The sequence below is a fragment of the Centroberyx gerrardi genome, chromosome 4 (genome assembly GCF_048128805.1).
Source record: "Centroberyx gerrardi isolate f3 chromosome 4, fCenGer3.hap1.cur.20231027, whole genome shotgun sequence".
In the NCBI taxonomy this organism is placed as follows: Eukaryota; Metazoa; Chordata; class Actinopteri; order Beryciformes; family Berycidae; genus Centroberyx; species Centroberyx gerrardi.
In genome coordinates this window covers 2,550,787-2,567,129 of record NC_136000.1, presented here as the reverse complement: position 1 = coordinate 2,567,129, position 16,343 = coordinate 2,550,787, and the positions used below count along the sequence as shown (strand labels likewise).

The 16,343-nt window shown below is 46.3% G+C and overlaps 1 protein-coding gene across 2 annotated transcripts; it reads right to left on the bottom strand.

Annotated features, from left to right (window-relative positions):
* Nucleotides 1-478: 478 nt before the first annotated feature.
* LOC139924216 (bromodomain-containing protein 1-like) lies at nt 479-16,013 on the bottom strand. Of its 2 annotated transcripts, XM_078282906.1 has the most exons (13): nt 15,734-16,013; nt 13,186-14,574; nt 12,713-12,869; nt 11,975-12,106; nt 11,017-11,145; nt 9,415-9,727; nt 8,423-8,698; nt 6,917-7,417; nt 5,956-6,079; nt 5,674-5,804; nt 3,780-3,889; nt 3,273-3,427; nt 479-2,300 (listed from the first exon to the last, which is right to left on the bottom strand). In XM_078282906.1, exons 2-13 carry the CDS (start codon nt 14,553-14,555, stop codon nt 2,057-2,059), a joined length of 3,642 nt encoding a protein of 1,213 aa, XP_078139032.1. In that variant the 5' UTR covers nt 14,556-14,574; nt 15,734-16,013; the 3' UTR covers nt 479-2,056. The 2 variants fall into 2 exon arrangements, with proteins under 2 accessions (XP_078139032.1, XP_071771302.2); XM_071915201.2 differs by lacking the exon at nt 3,780-3,889 and having other exon boundaries at nt 2,190-2,300.
* Between the last annotated feature and the right edge of the window lie 330 nt (nt 16,014-16,343).

Sequence of the window (16,343 nt, the reverse complement as noted above, 5' to 3'; positions counted from 1 at the left end):
TAAGCACATTAAGTTACATAAATAAACTTTTACTTACTTTTACAAAGTGGAGATACTGAGCAGTGAACCTCAGGAAGAGTTTTCTCTGAAGATACTGTAGGTATAAACCGTTTCAGAGATCAATGTTCATGAATTCTCCACTCAGCTACAACACACATCAGTGTCACTTTTAGACACATTGAGGAAGAAATGGAAAAGTATTTACACCTTAAGTGCCTAAAACTCAGGAATACTGAATCTGCTTCACCATTATAAGATTAACCTCTAAAGTAACATCTTGTTTCTGACTGAACTGTGAGCCTTGAATGTTATTATTAGTATTATTACTGTTCCCAACTGACCAAGTGAACCTGCAGTCTTTCCCTTTCTCTTCCTATTATCACCATCAGTCTCATAAGACAGTAGCACAGCTCCACCTTGTGGCCTGCTTACTGCACTGCATCTCTCTCCATTCAAAATAAATCCAGGATACAATAAATCAGTGATTCAATAACATATTTTTATTTTTCAGTGTTTTAATATAAAAAAAAAAAAAAAACATACTGGACTCGGCCAGTATCCGCTCCCGTTGGCTATACTGTGGTTTTCCCAGAGAATCGTCTAGTACCAAGTCTATTTACACCACATCCAGAAGGGCAAAAGAAAGAGGAATCTACCCAATGCTACCCCAGGTTCTCCTAACAAAATAAAACGTCACAGACTATCACCTCACCTTTCAGATTTAATGTAATTGATTAAAACAAAAAAAACAAAAAAACTGATTCACAGAAAAAAAAAGCGGGGCCTCTACATCTGGCTCCTAGTGTGCCGATAGTATTTTCTTACAATACTCTCTATAAAGTAATGCATATACATTTCTCCTTTACAATAAATTAGTACAGGCACATTCTCCTACAGTTGACTCGGTAGTTTAGGTCCCTGTAACACGGGTCAAAAAAATCATTCTGTGACAAGACGTTTAAGGTTATTTCAACTCATCACACCACACAGAAAAGGCAAAAAAAAAAAAAAAACAGAACTGTAAAAAAAATGAGTGGGAAACGTGGGCAGCAATTTTTTTGGTTTCGGTGTGAATGATGCACTTTAGGCAATTTAAACATTGAGAGCATCTGAAAGTATACAATTATATAGATTTTATATAAATATGTACAAACCAAAAACAAAAAAAAAAAAGTCCAGTAAAAACATTCAGGTAAAAAAAAGACACACACACACACACACACACACACAAAACATGTTAATGCCAAAGAGAGGAAGCTTGAGAACTCAATAACTTACAAAACCGTAAAAAAGGAACTGAAATAAAAACAAATACATGTTCAATACAGTATGCATGTTTTTTTTTTTCATACTCCGCTGCAAGTCGCGCTCGTTAAGAGTCGAGACTGCAGGGGAAATAGATAGCACCAGCAGAAAAACCAGGCACCTTTTAGTGCCGACATGAATCGCCTCCAACAGTATAAATATCTGGAACGTGAACACGCTGTACCAAAAACAAACCGAGAATCTGAATAAATTAGTGTCAGGCCTTGTACAGGATATTTACAGGGTAAAAATACAGGGGCTGCTGCTGTCCAAGAGACGGGGGGTGGATGGGTGGGGGTCGGGGGGGTGGTGGTGGGGGTAATCATGGCAGTGGGAGTGGCAGCAGTCTTGCAGCACATGTAAGGAGGTCAGAGGTCAACCTCTGGCACATTCATCAGGTTAGACCCGTGACTTTTTTCCCCAAAGTCGGTCCTCACAGCCCATGTATGTGATTAGGATTTTTTTTTTGTTTTTATCTTTTTGCACCCGCTAACCGAGTTGCTTGAGTTTCAGTTGCATAGCTCTTTAACAAAACCTCGATGATGCGTCCCAAGCTACAGTATTTAAAAAAAACAAAGGTGTGGGGGAGGAAGGGGAGGAAGGGGAGGAAGGGGGGGGGGCGTCGTCCCTCGCTCAATCGCTCCAAATCAGGTTGAAGGATAATGGTAAACACGGCGAGTGCGTGTGCATGTAGTATGTGAGTGTGTTGTGCGTACAAGGCAGAAATACTCAGACTGTTACTGTTGTGGTATCAAGTAAACGAAAGGAGCCGAAGGGACGAAGGAGGAGGCGGGAGGAGCCGGAGGTCGGGGGCGGGGGTTCGGTCCTCGGCGGCGCCGGGCTCGGCCCCGACCCGCTCCAGGTGGCTCGTGGCTCGGTTGAAGGCGACCCGCACGGCTTTACGAACGCAGGAGGAACGGCCCTCCGTCAGCTTGATTTTGTCAACCGTCTTGTGGATCCCAAAGGGAGCCATCTTGGAACTAGGAAGCCATTGCCTGAGGAGAGAAACGCTTTAAGATTAGCATGCGATGATGATTTAGGTCAAAGCTGAAGCCATAATGTTGATCATTTAGTGGCTTAAGGAGTCGGATTGCCATTTGAAGAATTTGGTCCAAATTAAATGTCTAGACCAGTTTAAATTAGATGTCTGTCTGTAAAGTGACACCTTCTTTATCATGATTACAAAGTACTCATGTTTGTGAGGATGGAGCCATCTATATTTTCTGAAATTATAGAGTAAGGCGGCAGCCACACTGACCCGGTCTGACCGAGCTGTCTGCTGTCAGACAGACTGATGACGCTCCTTCAAAACAGATGGAAATCTGACAGACGGACAGAAAGTTCAACCAGCTGAACTTTCTGGACGGACGGATTCGTCAGCGTCCGTTCAGCCAATCAGAGGCGTTCCTACATTTGTTTTGTAAAAACTAGCGGCAAACAAAGATAAAACAGAGAAAGCCTGGTGGAGCGTTGGGATGACTGGAGGTTTTCTGATCAGTTTCTGATTGAGTTTATACTGTAGAGTCTGTTTCTTCTTTTTTCTATCAAGTAGCTCCGTTATGAGCAAAGCTTCCTGTTCTTCTGCCTCGATCTGATGGATCAATGTTGCCGCCATCTAATGAAAATCAAGTTTCATTTGTTTCTGACATACTGTACATTTTTGGAAATGAAACCCTGTGTTCACATCGCTAGCAACCACATCTGTTCTGTAATCCAGCTGCTGATTTGAGATAGTTGATTGCTACTGGTAACACTACTATTGCAGCAACAGGTGCGACATACAGCCGTGCCAACACATGATTGGCAGTTGCAACCAACATTTCCATGCCAACAAACAGACGAACAAGCCAGCTGTGGTCACTATTGGTCAGCTGTTCTCTGGATGCAGAAAGTGAAAGGTGTGAAGGCGAAGTTACGGACGGTGGCTTCGCTCAGACGAACACTGAATCTAACGGGGATTTCCTCACCAGCTGCGCTTGCTGTCGAAGAAGTGGACGAGGAAGAGTTTCTCGGCGGACTTGTACTGCATCTGCTCTCCGACCCTGAGAACGTCCGGCGGGGGCCGGGGCAGCGACACCCCGTTGTGCTGACACCCCGTCTTCGGCGTTTTGGGGTCCATGATCTGTGAGGGATAAAAAGCGAGAGGGGCGGGGACTGAGTGAGGCGGCCCGGACCGGACGAAGCAGTATGAGTATCCTGGCGACGGCGCTGCCACAAGCTCGCGCCGGTCGGACAGAAGCCCGCACTCAGAAACACACGCATGCACGCCCGAGTCCCGCCGGGACGCTCTAAGCGATCCGGCGGACTCCGCAACACGCACACAAGCAGTCCACGACTCGCTAGCTTAAAGTCCTGCATGGGCGTGAGCACAAAACACGAGCTACACCACTTACGATGACAGAAATGTAATGGGTAATGAGACACAGAGAGAGACGGCCAGGGGTCTCGGGGTACACGTGCGCACACTCACTCACCAAGGCAGGGTAGGACGGATATCCACTACACTTTGCCCAAACTAGCTTAAGAGGTTCCAGAACAAATGGTGAGGCACTAGTGGGCATCCATACATTTCCGCTGCCAACTTCTATGGGAGCAGGAATAACGACAAGCAAGTTATGGGGGGTTCACTGCAACAGACAGAGAGTACAACTAGTCTAAAAATAAGAGCCATGCATTCAGGACAGGGGGAGACAACAACACACAAACACACACACACACACACACACACACACACACACACACACAGGCCTAAGATAAGACATACAGACACAATATGCTCACACACTGGCACAGTACCAGAGGGGACAGTATCCCGTTTTAATCCGTATTATGATATAAGTAGTATTGTGATTAGTGGATGTAGAGAGCAGCCACTCTGTTGTTAGTAACAGGTAAGGAACGATGAGCTACTGATGAATAATGAAAAGGAAACAGCTGCACAGTTACGGCTAAAATTATTGTTTTGCTCGATTTTGTGATCACGGTCGCTAGTCTTGATTTGTGCTTTTTTGAATTCTATATCAACATCTTGAACACTGAATTTGTGGCATGTGATTAAACAGGATTAATCGTGCAGCCTTAGAAAGAGGCCGATTTCTGGGTGTAGATGTTGTGGCAGGAAGACACTCGCTGCCTCCAGGCTTCTAAGTCGAGGCCATTTGGTTAAACGGTGTCAAAATAAAAAATAATGTCCGTAATTGAAACCTTTAAACAAAACCCATGAAGACATTGTTAGCATACAGAGAAATGAAAGGGGTTTTCCGCTGCACCATACTGACCCCACTACGGTTATGGTGCAGTATCGGCACCCGTCGGTGTTCTACTGGAAAACTGATCAGGTCTGGTTGTTTGTGGAGGAGAGCAGCAGATACACTTTGGGTGCCTTATCACACCCATACTGAACCAGAGGGACACTGCACTGTACAGTTACAGTGCAGTGGAGAAAAAACACAAACTTTATTTAAAAAAAAACATATTTTATCACACTCTCTCATGATTTTATAGAAAACCATTGCATGCTGGTGGGAGTGGCTAAAAAAAAAAGAAAGACGGTCAATTTTATGTTGAGGATCCCCAAATAGACACTAAATTGACTGAGAACTGTATTAGAATTTGATTGATTTCACTGTATTTATTCTATTATTGTCTTAACCACACAAAGGTGAAGGTGATCACCCAGCAAAAGTGAAGGCACAGTTTGTAATTAGGATTTGTCACCTTTGGGAGACATTTGTTTACGCTTGTGCTGTCTCCAACTTTGTCGCTAGCTATGACATCATCTCTTACTAAAATAGTTTAAAAAAAAAATACTTGCCTTCATTCCATAATAGTTTTTTGGTGGCATGACAGATGCACTTTATACAACCTAGCTACAGATCAGATAAGGACCATGATAAGCTCGGTCCTTTCTGATGGAAATTTTCATGGATGTTCGGTCAAGTTCAATAACACAAGCCGTAGTTACATCACATCAGGTGGACCGGTAAATAAAAGGTATTTCAATGCTTAAAACTGCAGCTTCTTTGGGTTTCTGATGACTCCCTCTGGACCCCAGTTTGAGAACCAGTGATGTAAGCTGTATTAGTGCAGCAGCCACATCCCATACAGGCAGTAGAAAAGGGGATGTAAGAAAAAAACCAAATGCATGCTGGCAGATAAACATATTTAGTATTTCTATATAGCTTCATGTTTAATGAGTTAGGGCTGAACTTAAGAATTCCCAATTTAGTCAGCAGGCAGAGAGAAGACCTGACCGTCAAAACAGACAACATGCCTTTTCAGTGTTGGTAACGCACATTTAGATGACATTTCTTGCTGAATGTGTATTTTGAGGTTGTCACTGGACGTCCGCACCACTGCCCCGCTCACCTGATGCAATCTTAGCTGCTTTGGTGAACTCCCCGTTCTCGATACAGGTGATTAGATTACTTTTATCGTCCACAGTGCTCCGCCGCGCCACCGCCGGCCTCCCCTTGCCACTTTTTGGCACGATGACGGTGCTGAAAGAGACGAGGAGAAAGATTCTCACTTAGCCTACAGAAGCAGAAGAAGACGGGGGTCGTACTGAGCGGTTCTCAGGGGTGAATCAGTGTAAATATGTGATGCAGAAACAGCATGCGGGCCCAGCAGGGCTCGGGCGTCTGAACGTACCTTGTGCTACAGAGGACGCTTCCGCTGGAGGAGATGCTCGACTCGGAGGCGCAGCGGCGGCGAGGCTCCAGCAGCCGGGGAGCGGTCGTGTTTTCCTCCTCCACCACAAACCCGTTGGCTATTCCTGGAAAGATCAGAGGACGTTTGTAAAAATTCACCTTGTTTCCTAATGACAACAAACATGCAGATTTCCTGCTCGACCCGGGTTACACCGATCTGCTAGCATCGCTGACGGGTCGTGCTGCATGGCGTTCCCAATTTGCGAAACAGCGTGAACCTTTCGTTTCTCAACAACTGGAACTCCATTTTGTTGAGTTTTCTTAAATTACATTTACTATTGTTGATATAAAGTTCTCACAAACATGAAATCTTGTAAAAGCTTGGATGAAAATGAAGTCTGCCTTATATTTTAGCAGAAATTATGCTCCAGATGACATGACAGATGAAGAGGATCATGTGCTCCATTTGTACGGCCATGCTGTTTTGCTGCTAACATGTGAGAGCTGGGGAAGTGCGTCGACAAAGTTTCTGTTCCTCTCAATGGCTATCTAATGGGAAAATATCTAAAACAAAGTTTACTTGTAAAATGATTTATTTTTAAAACAACTTCAGTTTATTTCACATCATTTTAGATTAGAAATCTGTAGACTCCCGCACACTGTCTGTGACCTAACGAAGGTTTGGTGACGAAGGTCACACGACCGAAACGTTGTATCATCAATAAAATTCTTGTGTGAAGTGAAGACAGTGTGCGGGAATCTACAAATTTCTACTTTATTCTTCTCCTCCGACACACCTGACGCACACAGTTGTGCAAAGATTCCCTTTTTGTTAAACTTCAGATTACCTTTTCAGATTTTCTTCCTGCTGTGGTTTAGTTTTGGAATCTAAACCACACCTGGGTTCATGTCGGCACAGAAGACCAGTTTGGTGTTTAGGCGGCACTACTGTGAGGACGTACCTGTGCCGAGGCGTTTGATGGGGGATTCCTCTTCCTCCTCCTCGCCGTCTGCGCTGGTGCTGCGGGTTCGTTTCCTGGGCAGCAGCAGCGTCTCCAGCCGAGGAATCACTACTGACAGGAAGGTTTTGGTGCCCAGCGGCGGGGAAACCGCCGACGCTTCCACCATCTTGGGCCGTTTCTGCGGGCTGACGCTCTTGGACTTGCGGAAAAGCACGTTGGTCCGTCGGTTGCCGGCGCCGGAGGCTTCGGAGAGCACGGAGGTGGCCACGACGCCAAGGTCACTGTCGGTGAGCAGCGGGTCTGGAACGTGCCCGTTGGGAGCGTCCGGGGGAACTGAGGTAGCTGTCTGGGTGTCGCTGTCGCCCTCGACGTCCATCGGAGTCTCGTCCACGCCGGCTTTGACGGGCTTGAGAGTAGGCGGTTCTGAGTCGCTGGGTGAGCTGTCGACCTGCGGCGGCGAGGTTAACGGCTCTAGCTTTGGCGGAGGTAAAGACTTTTCCTCTGTAAAATGAAAACAGATAATATTAGCAGGTTTACTTCAGTACAACCCACAAAGCATACGACACATGTAGGTTTGCATGTGTACAAGGAAACATTATAATAACAAAACTCTGTGATCAGTTCGATGTGACGTTCTCTCCCACGCAGCAACTGATCGGAGCTAATCAAAATATGCCTCTAGCAGCTGATACTACTACTCATATTTCTTCTTAAATTCTTTCTTAACATTTAGATAACCTTCCACTTATCTTAAAATTGTTGCAATGACATGGTAAGCTTGTAAATTCATTCATTTAAATGCACATTTCAAACAATTAGTATGAATTGTTTTACTTACTGTATCTTACATTTTTAGCTTAACATTTTATTGTTAAGCTTAGCTCGCTGCAGAGGTTACACTGCAGAGGTTGGTTAAGGGGAGCTACCATTAACGTCTCAGGTCGCACGAGTGAATTAAAATTTTCAAACCAGCAAAGGTTATATTACTATAGCTAGCAGACAGAGTGCATTAATGTCGTCAACGCCTCTATGAATTACTCATATTAATTTTCAGTCCTTTCATGCCTGTTCACATCGTGGTTGCTAGGTAGGCCTTATCTGAGAAGTTAGAGATGAGACATGTTAAGAAATACGGGGGAAATGCACTTAGGAGCATTCTTGAGAACTTCCTAAAACAACTGCTTAGGTAACTTATTAAGATCGATCTTAATACCAATGATCAATTTTGTCAATGTGGTCGCAGGTTTGTTAATGTTGTTTTTCAGCTCATATCTTGACAACTGTATATCGTTGGTGGAGGTATGCGCTCTACTGACTACCAGTTTATGTTGTTTTTCAGTCCAGTTTTACTACTGAAACACCTGAAAACCACTGTGTGAAAGAAGCTGTAAACACATATCAAATTCTCAACTTCCTCCGTCTGGAATACAACTTCTCTAAATCCCATGATACTCCGGGAGTCCCAGGACCAGAGTGAACCCTGGGAACAGTGTGAACACCACGTACCCTCCTGTGGCGTGCTGGGCCCGGTCGGGGGTTCGGGTAGTGGTTTCTCCTCTGGCTCTGCGGGGGGCGGGCTGGGCTCCGGGGGAGGGGGGAGGGGCTTCTTCGGGCACATCTCGCCGCGGACCTCCGTGATGGTCTTTTTGAGCAGCTTGAGCCTCTTGCTGCGGGACGGGCTGTGCTTCATGGCCGTGCTCAGGTCCAGCTTCTCCAGCAGCTCCTTCAGCTGCTCCTCCAGGGGCATCAGCTGCCGGACGGCCGGGTTCAGCAGCCGGTCCACTGCAGCAGAGGGGGGTGATGTTATTTTTCAGCCTTCTCTCCTTATTCCTTAGCTTTTACTTTCTACCTTCTTACACTACGACCTGTTTCTTTTTCTTTTTTATATTCATTTACCTGTTTTTCATTTATTTAACTTTTGTTTGGGTTTTGCTAAATAAATAAAATACAGTATTTGGTGGCAGCAGCAGAGGGTGGAGGGTCATGGTTCTTGGTTGCTAAATAGCACTTTAACAGACAGGATCCTCTATATTTTAGAGATACTGCATGATCAATGTTGGAAATGAACTCCTCATATGTGCAGTTACAGTTCCTGATATAACTCCAGTTATACCACTGAAGAAGAAAAAAACACTTATCTGTCTTCACTTCATGTTTACCTTTACTGTTTTGTAACACTGAACTGGACTGTAGATCGGTGCATACATCACTGATGTGACACTGCTCTCTACTTTCAGGTGAGTCACACAGTTGAGTTCAGTGGGAGAGAACTATGGTGCACATGCAAATAATTTGAGTATGACACTTTTAAGTAGATAAGTGACACGGTGGTAAAATAACACCGGCCATCTGTGACTGGTACGACACTCCAACAGCGACCACAATCTGGAGGTCCAATCCTGTTCTAAAAATCTAGCCGGCTGGTGAAATAGTGAGAGCAGTTGGTGAGTTTTGGGACGCGCCAGCCAAAAACTTAGCCGGGTACGCTGCCGTCTTACCGTCCTCCCAGGAGAAAGGCGGAGGCGCCTCCTGCTTCGGCGTCTCGGGGAGATGCAACCCGCTGGGGAAGTCGAAGCCGACTCGCTCGGCGTCCCTCCTGGCCTTCCTGAGGATGGCGCCGCCGTGGTCCTGCATCCGCAACGCCGCCTTGTAGAAGAACGTGTCCTTGGCATTGTACTTCATGCAGTTGGCGATGATGAGGTTGAAGTCGGCCTCGAACTCCTCCAGGCTCCTGTAGTCGTGAGCGTCGATCCGCCTCCTCATGGTGAAGAAGTCCATGGGCTTCTTGATGTGATCCAAGTAGTCGGGAACCTGGAGACGACAGCGAACAAGTCAGAGACGAGGAGCTAAAGACTCCTGAAACAAAAACTCTGAGCTGTTGTTCCTCTGAAGAGAGAGGGAGGAACACCAGGAACATCAACCTAAAGCTACGATTTAAAAAATGTGTGTTGTGTGTTAGGACTGAACAAGAGATTTAACGTCTAAGATTTATAGTTAACATTATTTTTCTTGACCTGTCGTTACATTTCCAGCCTTTGTCACATTAATTTCCACCACTATTCTCGACTTTTTAACCTGCCTAGGAACCCTGTTGAAAGACACCAAGAGAGGTTCATGTAGAGGACTGATGTGAGCTGAATTATTATTATTATAATTTTCTTTATTCTGGCTGCATTGCGTTAATGCTAGCCAAACGCTCAACTGCTGAAACAGATTCCACAAAATTTCAGAAGGTTGACAAAAAATATAGAATTAGTGTTGAATTGTGATTGTAAACAAACCGATTTCATTACTGTATTTGCAGTAACTTACTTGCAACACTGTGCCTTGTTTGAATTCACCAGCATGCCAGTTTGTGATAAAAATGATGTCAACTGAAATGTTTTGCCCCCGGGTGCAAGTAGAATAAACTACCATCCACTGAGCGCTTTCAAGAGGAATGAAGACAAGTTATTTCAGGATTTTGAGCGCAAATTACCTCTAGGCATTATTTCTGTACATTCTTTGGCCCGGGTCGTCTCACTGGAGATTTCTCTAGTTAGCAACTTCACTTAGGTTGTTTTTCACTTCATGTGGTTTACAGCAGTGGTTTTCAATCCCGGTCCTCGGGGACCCAGAGCCCTGCTGGTTTTCATTCTAACCATCTAATCAGGAACTATTTTACACCTGGGATGCAAGGTGAATATAATTAACTGCAATTAGCCACCTGGTTAGACAGAGAACAGCAGTCTGAGGTCCAGGGTTGAAAACCACTGGACTAGAGAACAGAGATGAGCCATGGAGCCCCAAGAGCCTGCAGCTTTTCATTACAACTAAACACTACAGCTGATTTCACTGGGCAGCTCCTCCTCTCTGGATGTAGAGGTGTTGATCGCTGAATGAGCTGCTGCAGTGTTTGGTTGGAATAGAAACCTGCAGTCTCTTGGGCATCGATGACACATTCGGTTGAAAATCACTCCTGCAGAGCAACCGACTGCCTAGGTGGTGACATGAATTAACTTATCCGTTAACAAAGCAACTTCTGCAATTATAAATTCTCAAAAGCTGCTGCCGGTTACAAGATCTTCTGCTTCGATCAATCCCCCAGAAACCCCGCTCACCTCCTTGGTGCTGACGGGCTGAGCGAAGATCCGGTACGAGTCTTTCTCCTGCAGCTGGCTCAGCACGGCTCTCAGCAGGATGTTGAAGGGAGTGAGCTGCACCTCCAGCACAGACTGCTGGAGCTTCATCTGCGGGGAAACACACCATGTGTTCAAATATGTCTATGGAAACTAGGGCTGCAACTAATGGTTACTGGGTTATCTACTGATTATTTTTGCGATTTCTCATTTAGTCTATAAAATTTTAAAAATACCAGAGCCCAAACCGATTTTTCAAATTGCTTCCTTAGTCTGACCAGTAGCCAAAAAAACCCCCAAAGTATTCATTTTACAATGAAACAGAGAAAAACTGCAAATCTTTGCATTTGTGAAGCTGTAACCTGCAAATGTTTGGTATTTTTTACTTGAAAATGACTAAAACGATTATCTAACTTGTAATCGATTCAGCACTAATGGAAACTTTAACACAGTGCTTCAATACATGTAACAGGGTGGGACGTAAACACCAGCCAAAAGCCAAATGCTGGTAACCTTTGGATGCGGCTGGTTAGTGTTTCTGCTCGGCTGGTAAAATAGTTGGAAATAAATAGTTGGAATAGTTGGAAATAAATCATGTACTAACCCTAACCCTGTCAAACCATGAGCCATGCAGGTTTTCACTCCAACCAAACACTACAGCAGCTGGTTTCACCGGTTAGCTCCTGCTCTCTGATTGAAGGTTGTTAGTCAGTGAAACCAGCTGCTGTAGTGTTTGGTTGGAGTGAAAACCTGCAGACTCTCGGCCCTGCGTGGCTCGTGGTTTGACAACCCCGATTTAGAGGTTCCTCTATTCCAAAACTCAATTCAGTGGTAAAACAGAGGAAGTGGCCGGTGAATTTTGGAATCCACCAGCCACTGTGGCAGGGTTAAGTTTCAGAAAGGTTTAGAGGGTCGGTTCCGCCTCTCTCCTCGACTCTACCTCCTCTCTTTTTAGCTTCTCCCTCTTCCTGATGAGCTCCAGCAGCAGGCGGGCGCGCTCCAGGTCGTGGCGTAAGCGGTGCCACTCCTTCAGCTGCTCCTTCAGCGCCTGGTTCGTCTCCAGCCGGCAGTCCTGCGAGCAACAATGTTCACAGAGGCATTTTCAGTTTGCATGCATACAGCCGAGTATCAAAGAGGCAAGTGCGGGGCCGTACAATCAATCAATCAATACACACACCGCAATGTTGACTACTGCAATATCTAAATCCGAAGAGGCAGCAGTTTTTTCTGAGAGGGAAAGGCGTGTGGCGGCATCCTAAACAACGCTCTCTGGGGCTTTGCAGAATTCCTGGCATACAAATCAAGCTGCATGTTGGAGAGAATCCTTAATTATATTCAAGCCAAGCAAATCCTTAGCATGTAATTCATTACAAAAGTTGTATTTTTTCTAGTGCTGAAAAACAAAATTATGTTGAAAAAGCTGTCGATGCATATTGCAATATTCATCCAAAGACACGCAATAATTTCTTTTGTCACAGTCCTAGTTTACTTTAGTTGCATAGTGACAAGACACAGAAATGAAGTGATGAAAACACTTCAAAAGAACGAAAATCATAATAAAATGCAGCCTTAGATGATTGTTCCACAAAGAAAAATCCCCTGACAGGCTATTTTCAGGAGTGCAGCAGAGTGAGACGTGTGTAAGCAGAAAGGTGTCGGGTTTCCCAACAGGACTGACCGCCGGCTTGGCTTTGGGAGGCTGAGGGTTGGACTGCAGCCGCCGGATCAGCGGCACGTTGTTCCTCGACTGTCGCTTCAGCACCCAGTAGCTCAGCACCCGCTCAACAAACAGCCGCTTCCTCTGAACAGCCACCTGGTTCAGGATAGTGTCAAAACTGAGAGAGAGAGAGAGAGAGAGAGAGAGAGAGAGAGAGAGAGAGAGAGAGAGAGAAGAGAGAGAGAGGAAAGAGACGGGAGATGTGTATAGTTAAGTACTAGTCATTTGTTGTTATTCCATTGTATCTAGATGCTTTGGTAATGCATTAATGTCAATACAGCTTATTAAATTGGAATTGAACTGAGAGAGAGAGAGAGAGAGAGAGAGAGAGAGAGACGCACACACACCTGTCACAACAAGCTGTAGTTTGGTATTGATCAGTATTGACTAATTAGTGTGAGAAATGCATGCTGGGCCGTTGGCCTTTTCCCTACCTTGAGGCTGTGATACTCGGACCGGAGTTGGCGGGCGTCTCTGGTTCCGGCTCTGGCTCCGCCTCCGCTCTTTTACTCCTCTTCTTCTGCCATCCTGTTAACCTCGACCTCCCTCTTTTCTCCCCCCTCTTGTGACAAGCTCCGTTTTTCGGGTGCGCCTCCTCGTAAATGTTGAGCGGCCTCCTGTCGCATCCATCGGGCGTGTGGACGCAGCAGTAGGCAGTCTTTTTCACAGAGAACGTCGTGGAGCCCGACTCCGTCAGCTCTTTGACCGGCTCCATCTTCATGTACAGGCCGGTCTTCTGGGCGCAGCTGACGTGGAAGGCGGTGTAACAGTTCACCTTGTGGCACTGGATGCAGGCCCCGGCGCCTTTCTCTTTACACAGATAGCAGGTGAGCTTCCAGCGGGCGGGCGGGATGTTGCTGACGCCGTCGATGGGCTCGATGAAGACGGTGTCGGAGAAGCCCACCTCGGGGACCCACAGGGCGCACGCCACGTGGCCCCAGCGGTCGTCGTCCGTCTTCTTCAGCGCGCCTCCCCGGTTGGGACAGAAGACGCACTCGGCGGGCCGCGACGGACACTGCAGGCAGTGACGGCACAGCCACTGGCCCTCGGGGATGTAGGGCACGCCGTAGCACTCCTGGTGCACGGCGATGTTGCACGAATCGCAGAAGAGGATGACGTTGCTGTCGGCGCCGTCTCCGTCCATGCAGATGCAGCAGACGGCGTCCTCGTCCACCAGCGACTGCAGGTCGCTCTGGCCCTGGGTGGCAAAGTACGACTCCTTCTCGAAGCGATCCATGAGGAACTCAAAGAGGTTGTAGGACACCTGGCTGATGCCCTCGCTCCTCCTCTTCTCGTTGAGCAGCTCCAGCCAGGCGTAGTCCTCCTCGTCCATGTCGTACTCCACCTCCTCGTCCAGCTCCTCCGCCGTCCTCTCAGAGTATTTATAATACGCCGCCTGCCTCCGCGGCACCACCGGTAGATTGTACTCCACTGTGCGGAACTTGGGTTCCAAGAGAGCGCTGCCGCTTCCCTGGGTGCCGGTGCCGTGCGAGGCCGTCAGCGCTGCGTTCTTCTTCTGTTGATTGTTTTTGAGGCGCACAGAGCGCACCAGGACTTGTTGGGGCTTCTCGTTGTTCTCCTTGTTGCTGTTGCACTCCATTATCTCCTGGGCTACCGGGTCGTCGTCAGCGATGACATCCAGCTTGTCATAAATACTGAGCCGATGCACACGACCGTCCACTTCCAGCTCCACCATGCGCTGAGCCTGGGCGTAAGTCAGGGTTTCCCGGTTGGGCGAAGGCTTGATAGGCGAGGACGCCCTCTGCGGCGTCGCCACACGGTGATGTCGACCCTTTTTCCTCATCTCGAAGGCCTGTATAACCCTGAAAAATCAAATTAATGTTGCAACAATGTAGATGATTCACTGATAGCTCATCTGTTGACCTTTTTTGTGTTATTTAGCTTAACCCTGTTAAACAATAACCACCACTTTGACTAGTTTTGTTAGATCTGACATACTTACTCACTAGAACTTGCAACAATGATTAACAGCCTTAACCCTCTGTTCTGCCTTGGAGGAACATTGCTGTGCAGTTAACATGTTTACACAGAGATGCCATTACCTGACAAATTAACAGACACATTACAATATGGAATTGAATAAAACTATAAATTTCATCACTACTAGGCAGCCAGGTAAAGCAAAGCGGTGTGTTTATTTGATTTGAGAGGAGAACACCGGGTTGCTGCAAACCAGTTTTATATTCAGTAACTAAAAACGATTGAGAAAGATAGCTTTAGCTAACAACATTAGCATGTTCACTTGAGTGACTGAGAGATGCAGCTGGTACCTAACGTTAACGTCAAGCCGACCCTTCTACTGTGTAATGGCAACAAATGCATCCACTTGGCAGAACAGTGACAACAAATGAACGTTAGCTAGCAAGGACAGGGGGCGGAAACAGTGGACTAACTGTAAGAACATAACGTACAGCGGATGAATGAAACACATGTGCTGGCAGCACAACGCTCCACGCCAAGTGAACTGAGCATCCAGACAGCTCAGTTACACAGACTAAGATACTGAAATGTGGTTTTAGTTGATTAACATGAGCTAACATTAGCCGCAGCTCTGGCTCATTCAGCCTCTCGCCGCGGGCAGTTTAACAATGTGTTTGATAGCCAACGCTAGCTCGCGTTAAGTAGACTACAGATGTGTTTAATATGAGTAAATGAGCTTGCTTTGGCTAGCAAACGCTGGTCTACATATAAATACAACCTGAAAGGTTTTTCCCATAAAAGAGCGGCCTCTCTGGTAGCCAGCTAAGGCATTAGGACACTCCGTCCACAAAACTGGCTAACGCTAGCCAGCTACCCTAACTAGGGGGAGGAAATATGGCGACCAACAAAACAAGAAACTGCCTCGATTGAAAAAGTTTGCATTTTCTTAAAACACCCCGTGGTGGCCTAATGTTTAAAACTGTTTGTGCCGTAGCGATTGGTCTAATCGTAGTCGTGGGGATAAAGTGAAACTGTACTTACCTTAGTATTTTCGTGAATTCGGCTTATAAAAACAGCAGCGCTTGCAAGCAATGGCGATGTGGCCTGCGAAGCGGCAGTTAAATCCACATTCAATCCGATCATCCAACGGTGGCCGCGGCTCGAGCTAATGTTACAGTTTTGAACGATACCGACGAGTATCCAGGGCGACGGCGTCGGCTTCAAACTAGATTCTTTTATCAGCATAAATATTTATTAATATGACTGTACATTAATACTCCTATTTAGACCTGATAGAGCTCGGCGGCTGTCCGAGCCTAGCTTCTCTTCCCCCAACAACAATGCGGTTGTGCGACTCGTTGCGGCGTGACGTCATCACGTACAAACGAAAACCAGGAAGTCGCTGTCGATTAATTATAAACTAATTGGAAGTGAAGCCCAGATGATGGATCCAGGATTTCCGAGTCCGGACCGGAGAAAAATAAGTTTAATAGGATCTGACAAACGTCTGAAATTTTACGAAAGTTTGGAAAGTTGTTGAACATTCACAGAGCCCCGTGGGACAGCAGGGGGCGCGAGGTCACTAATATTACTACTAATGATCTGTTAGTTTAGCCATACGAACACATCGATTGAAACTGCGGTCAGGACT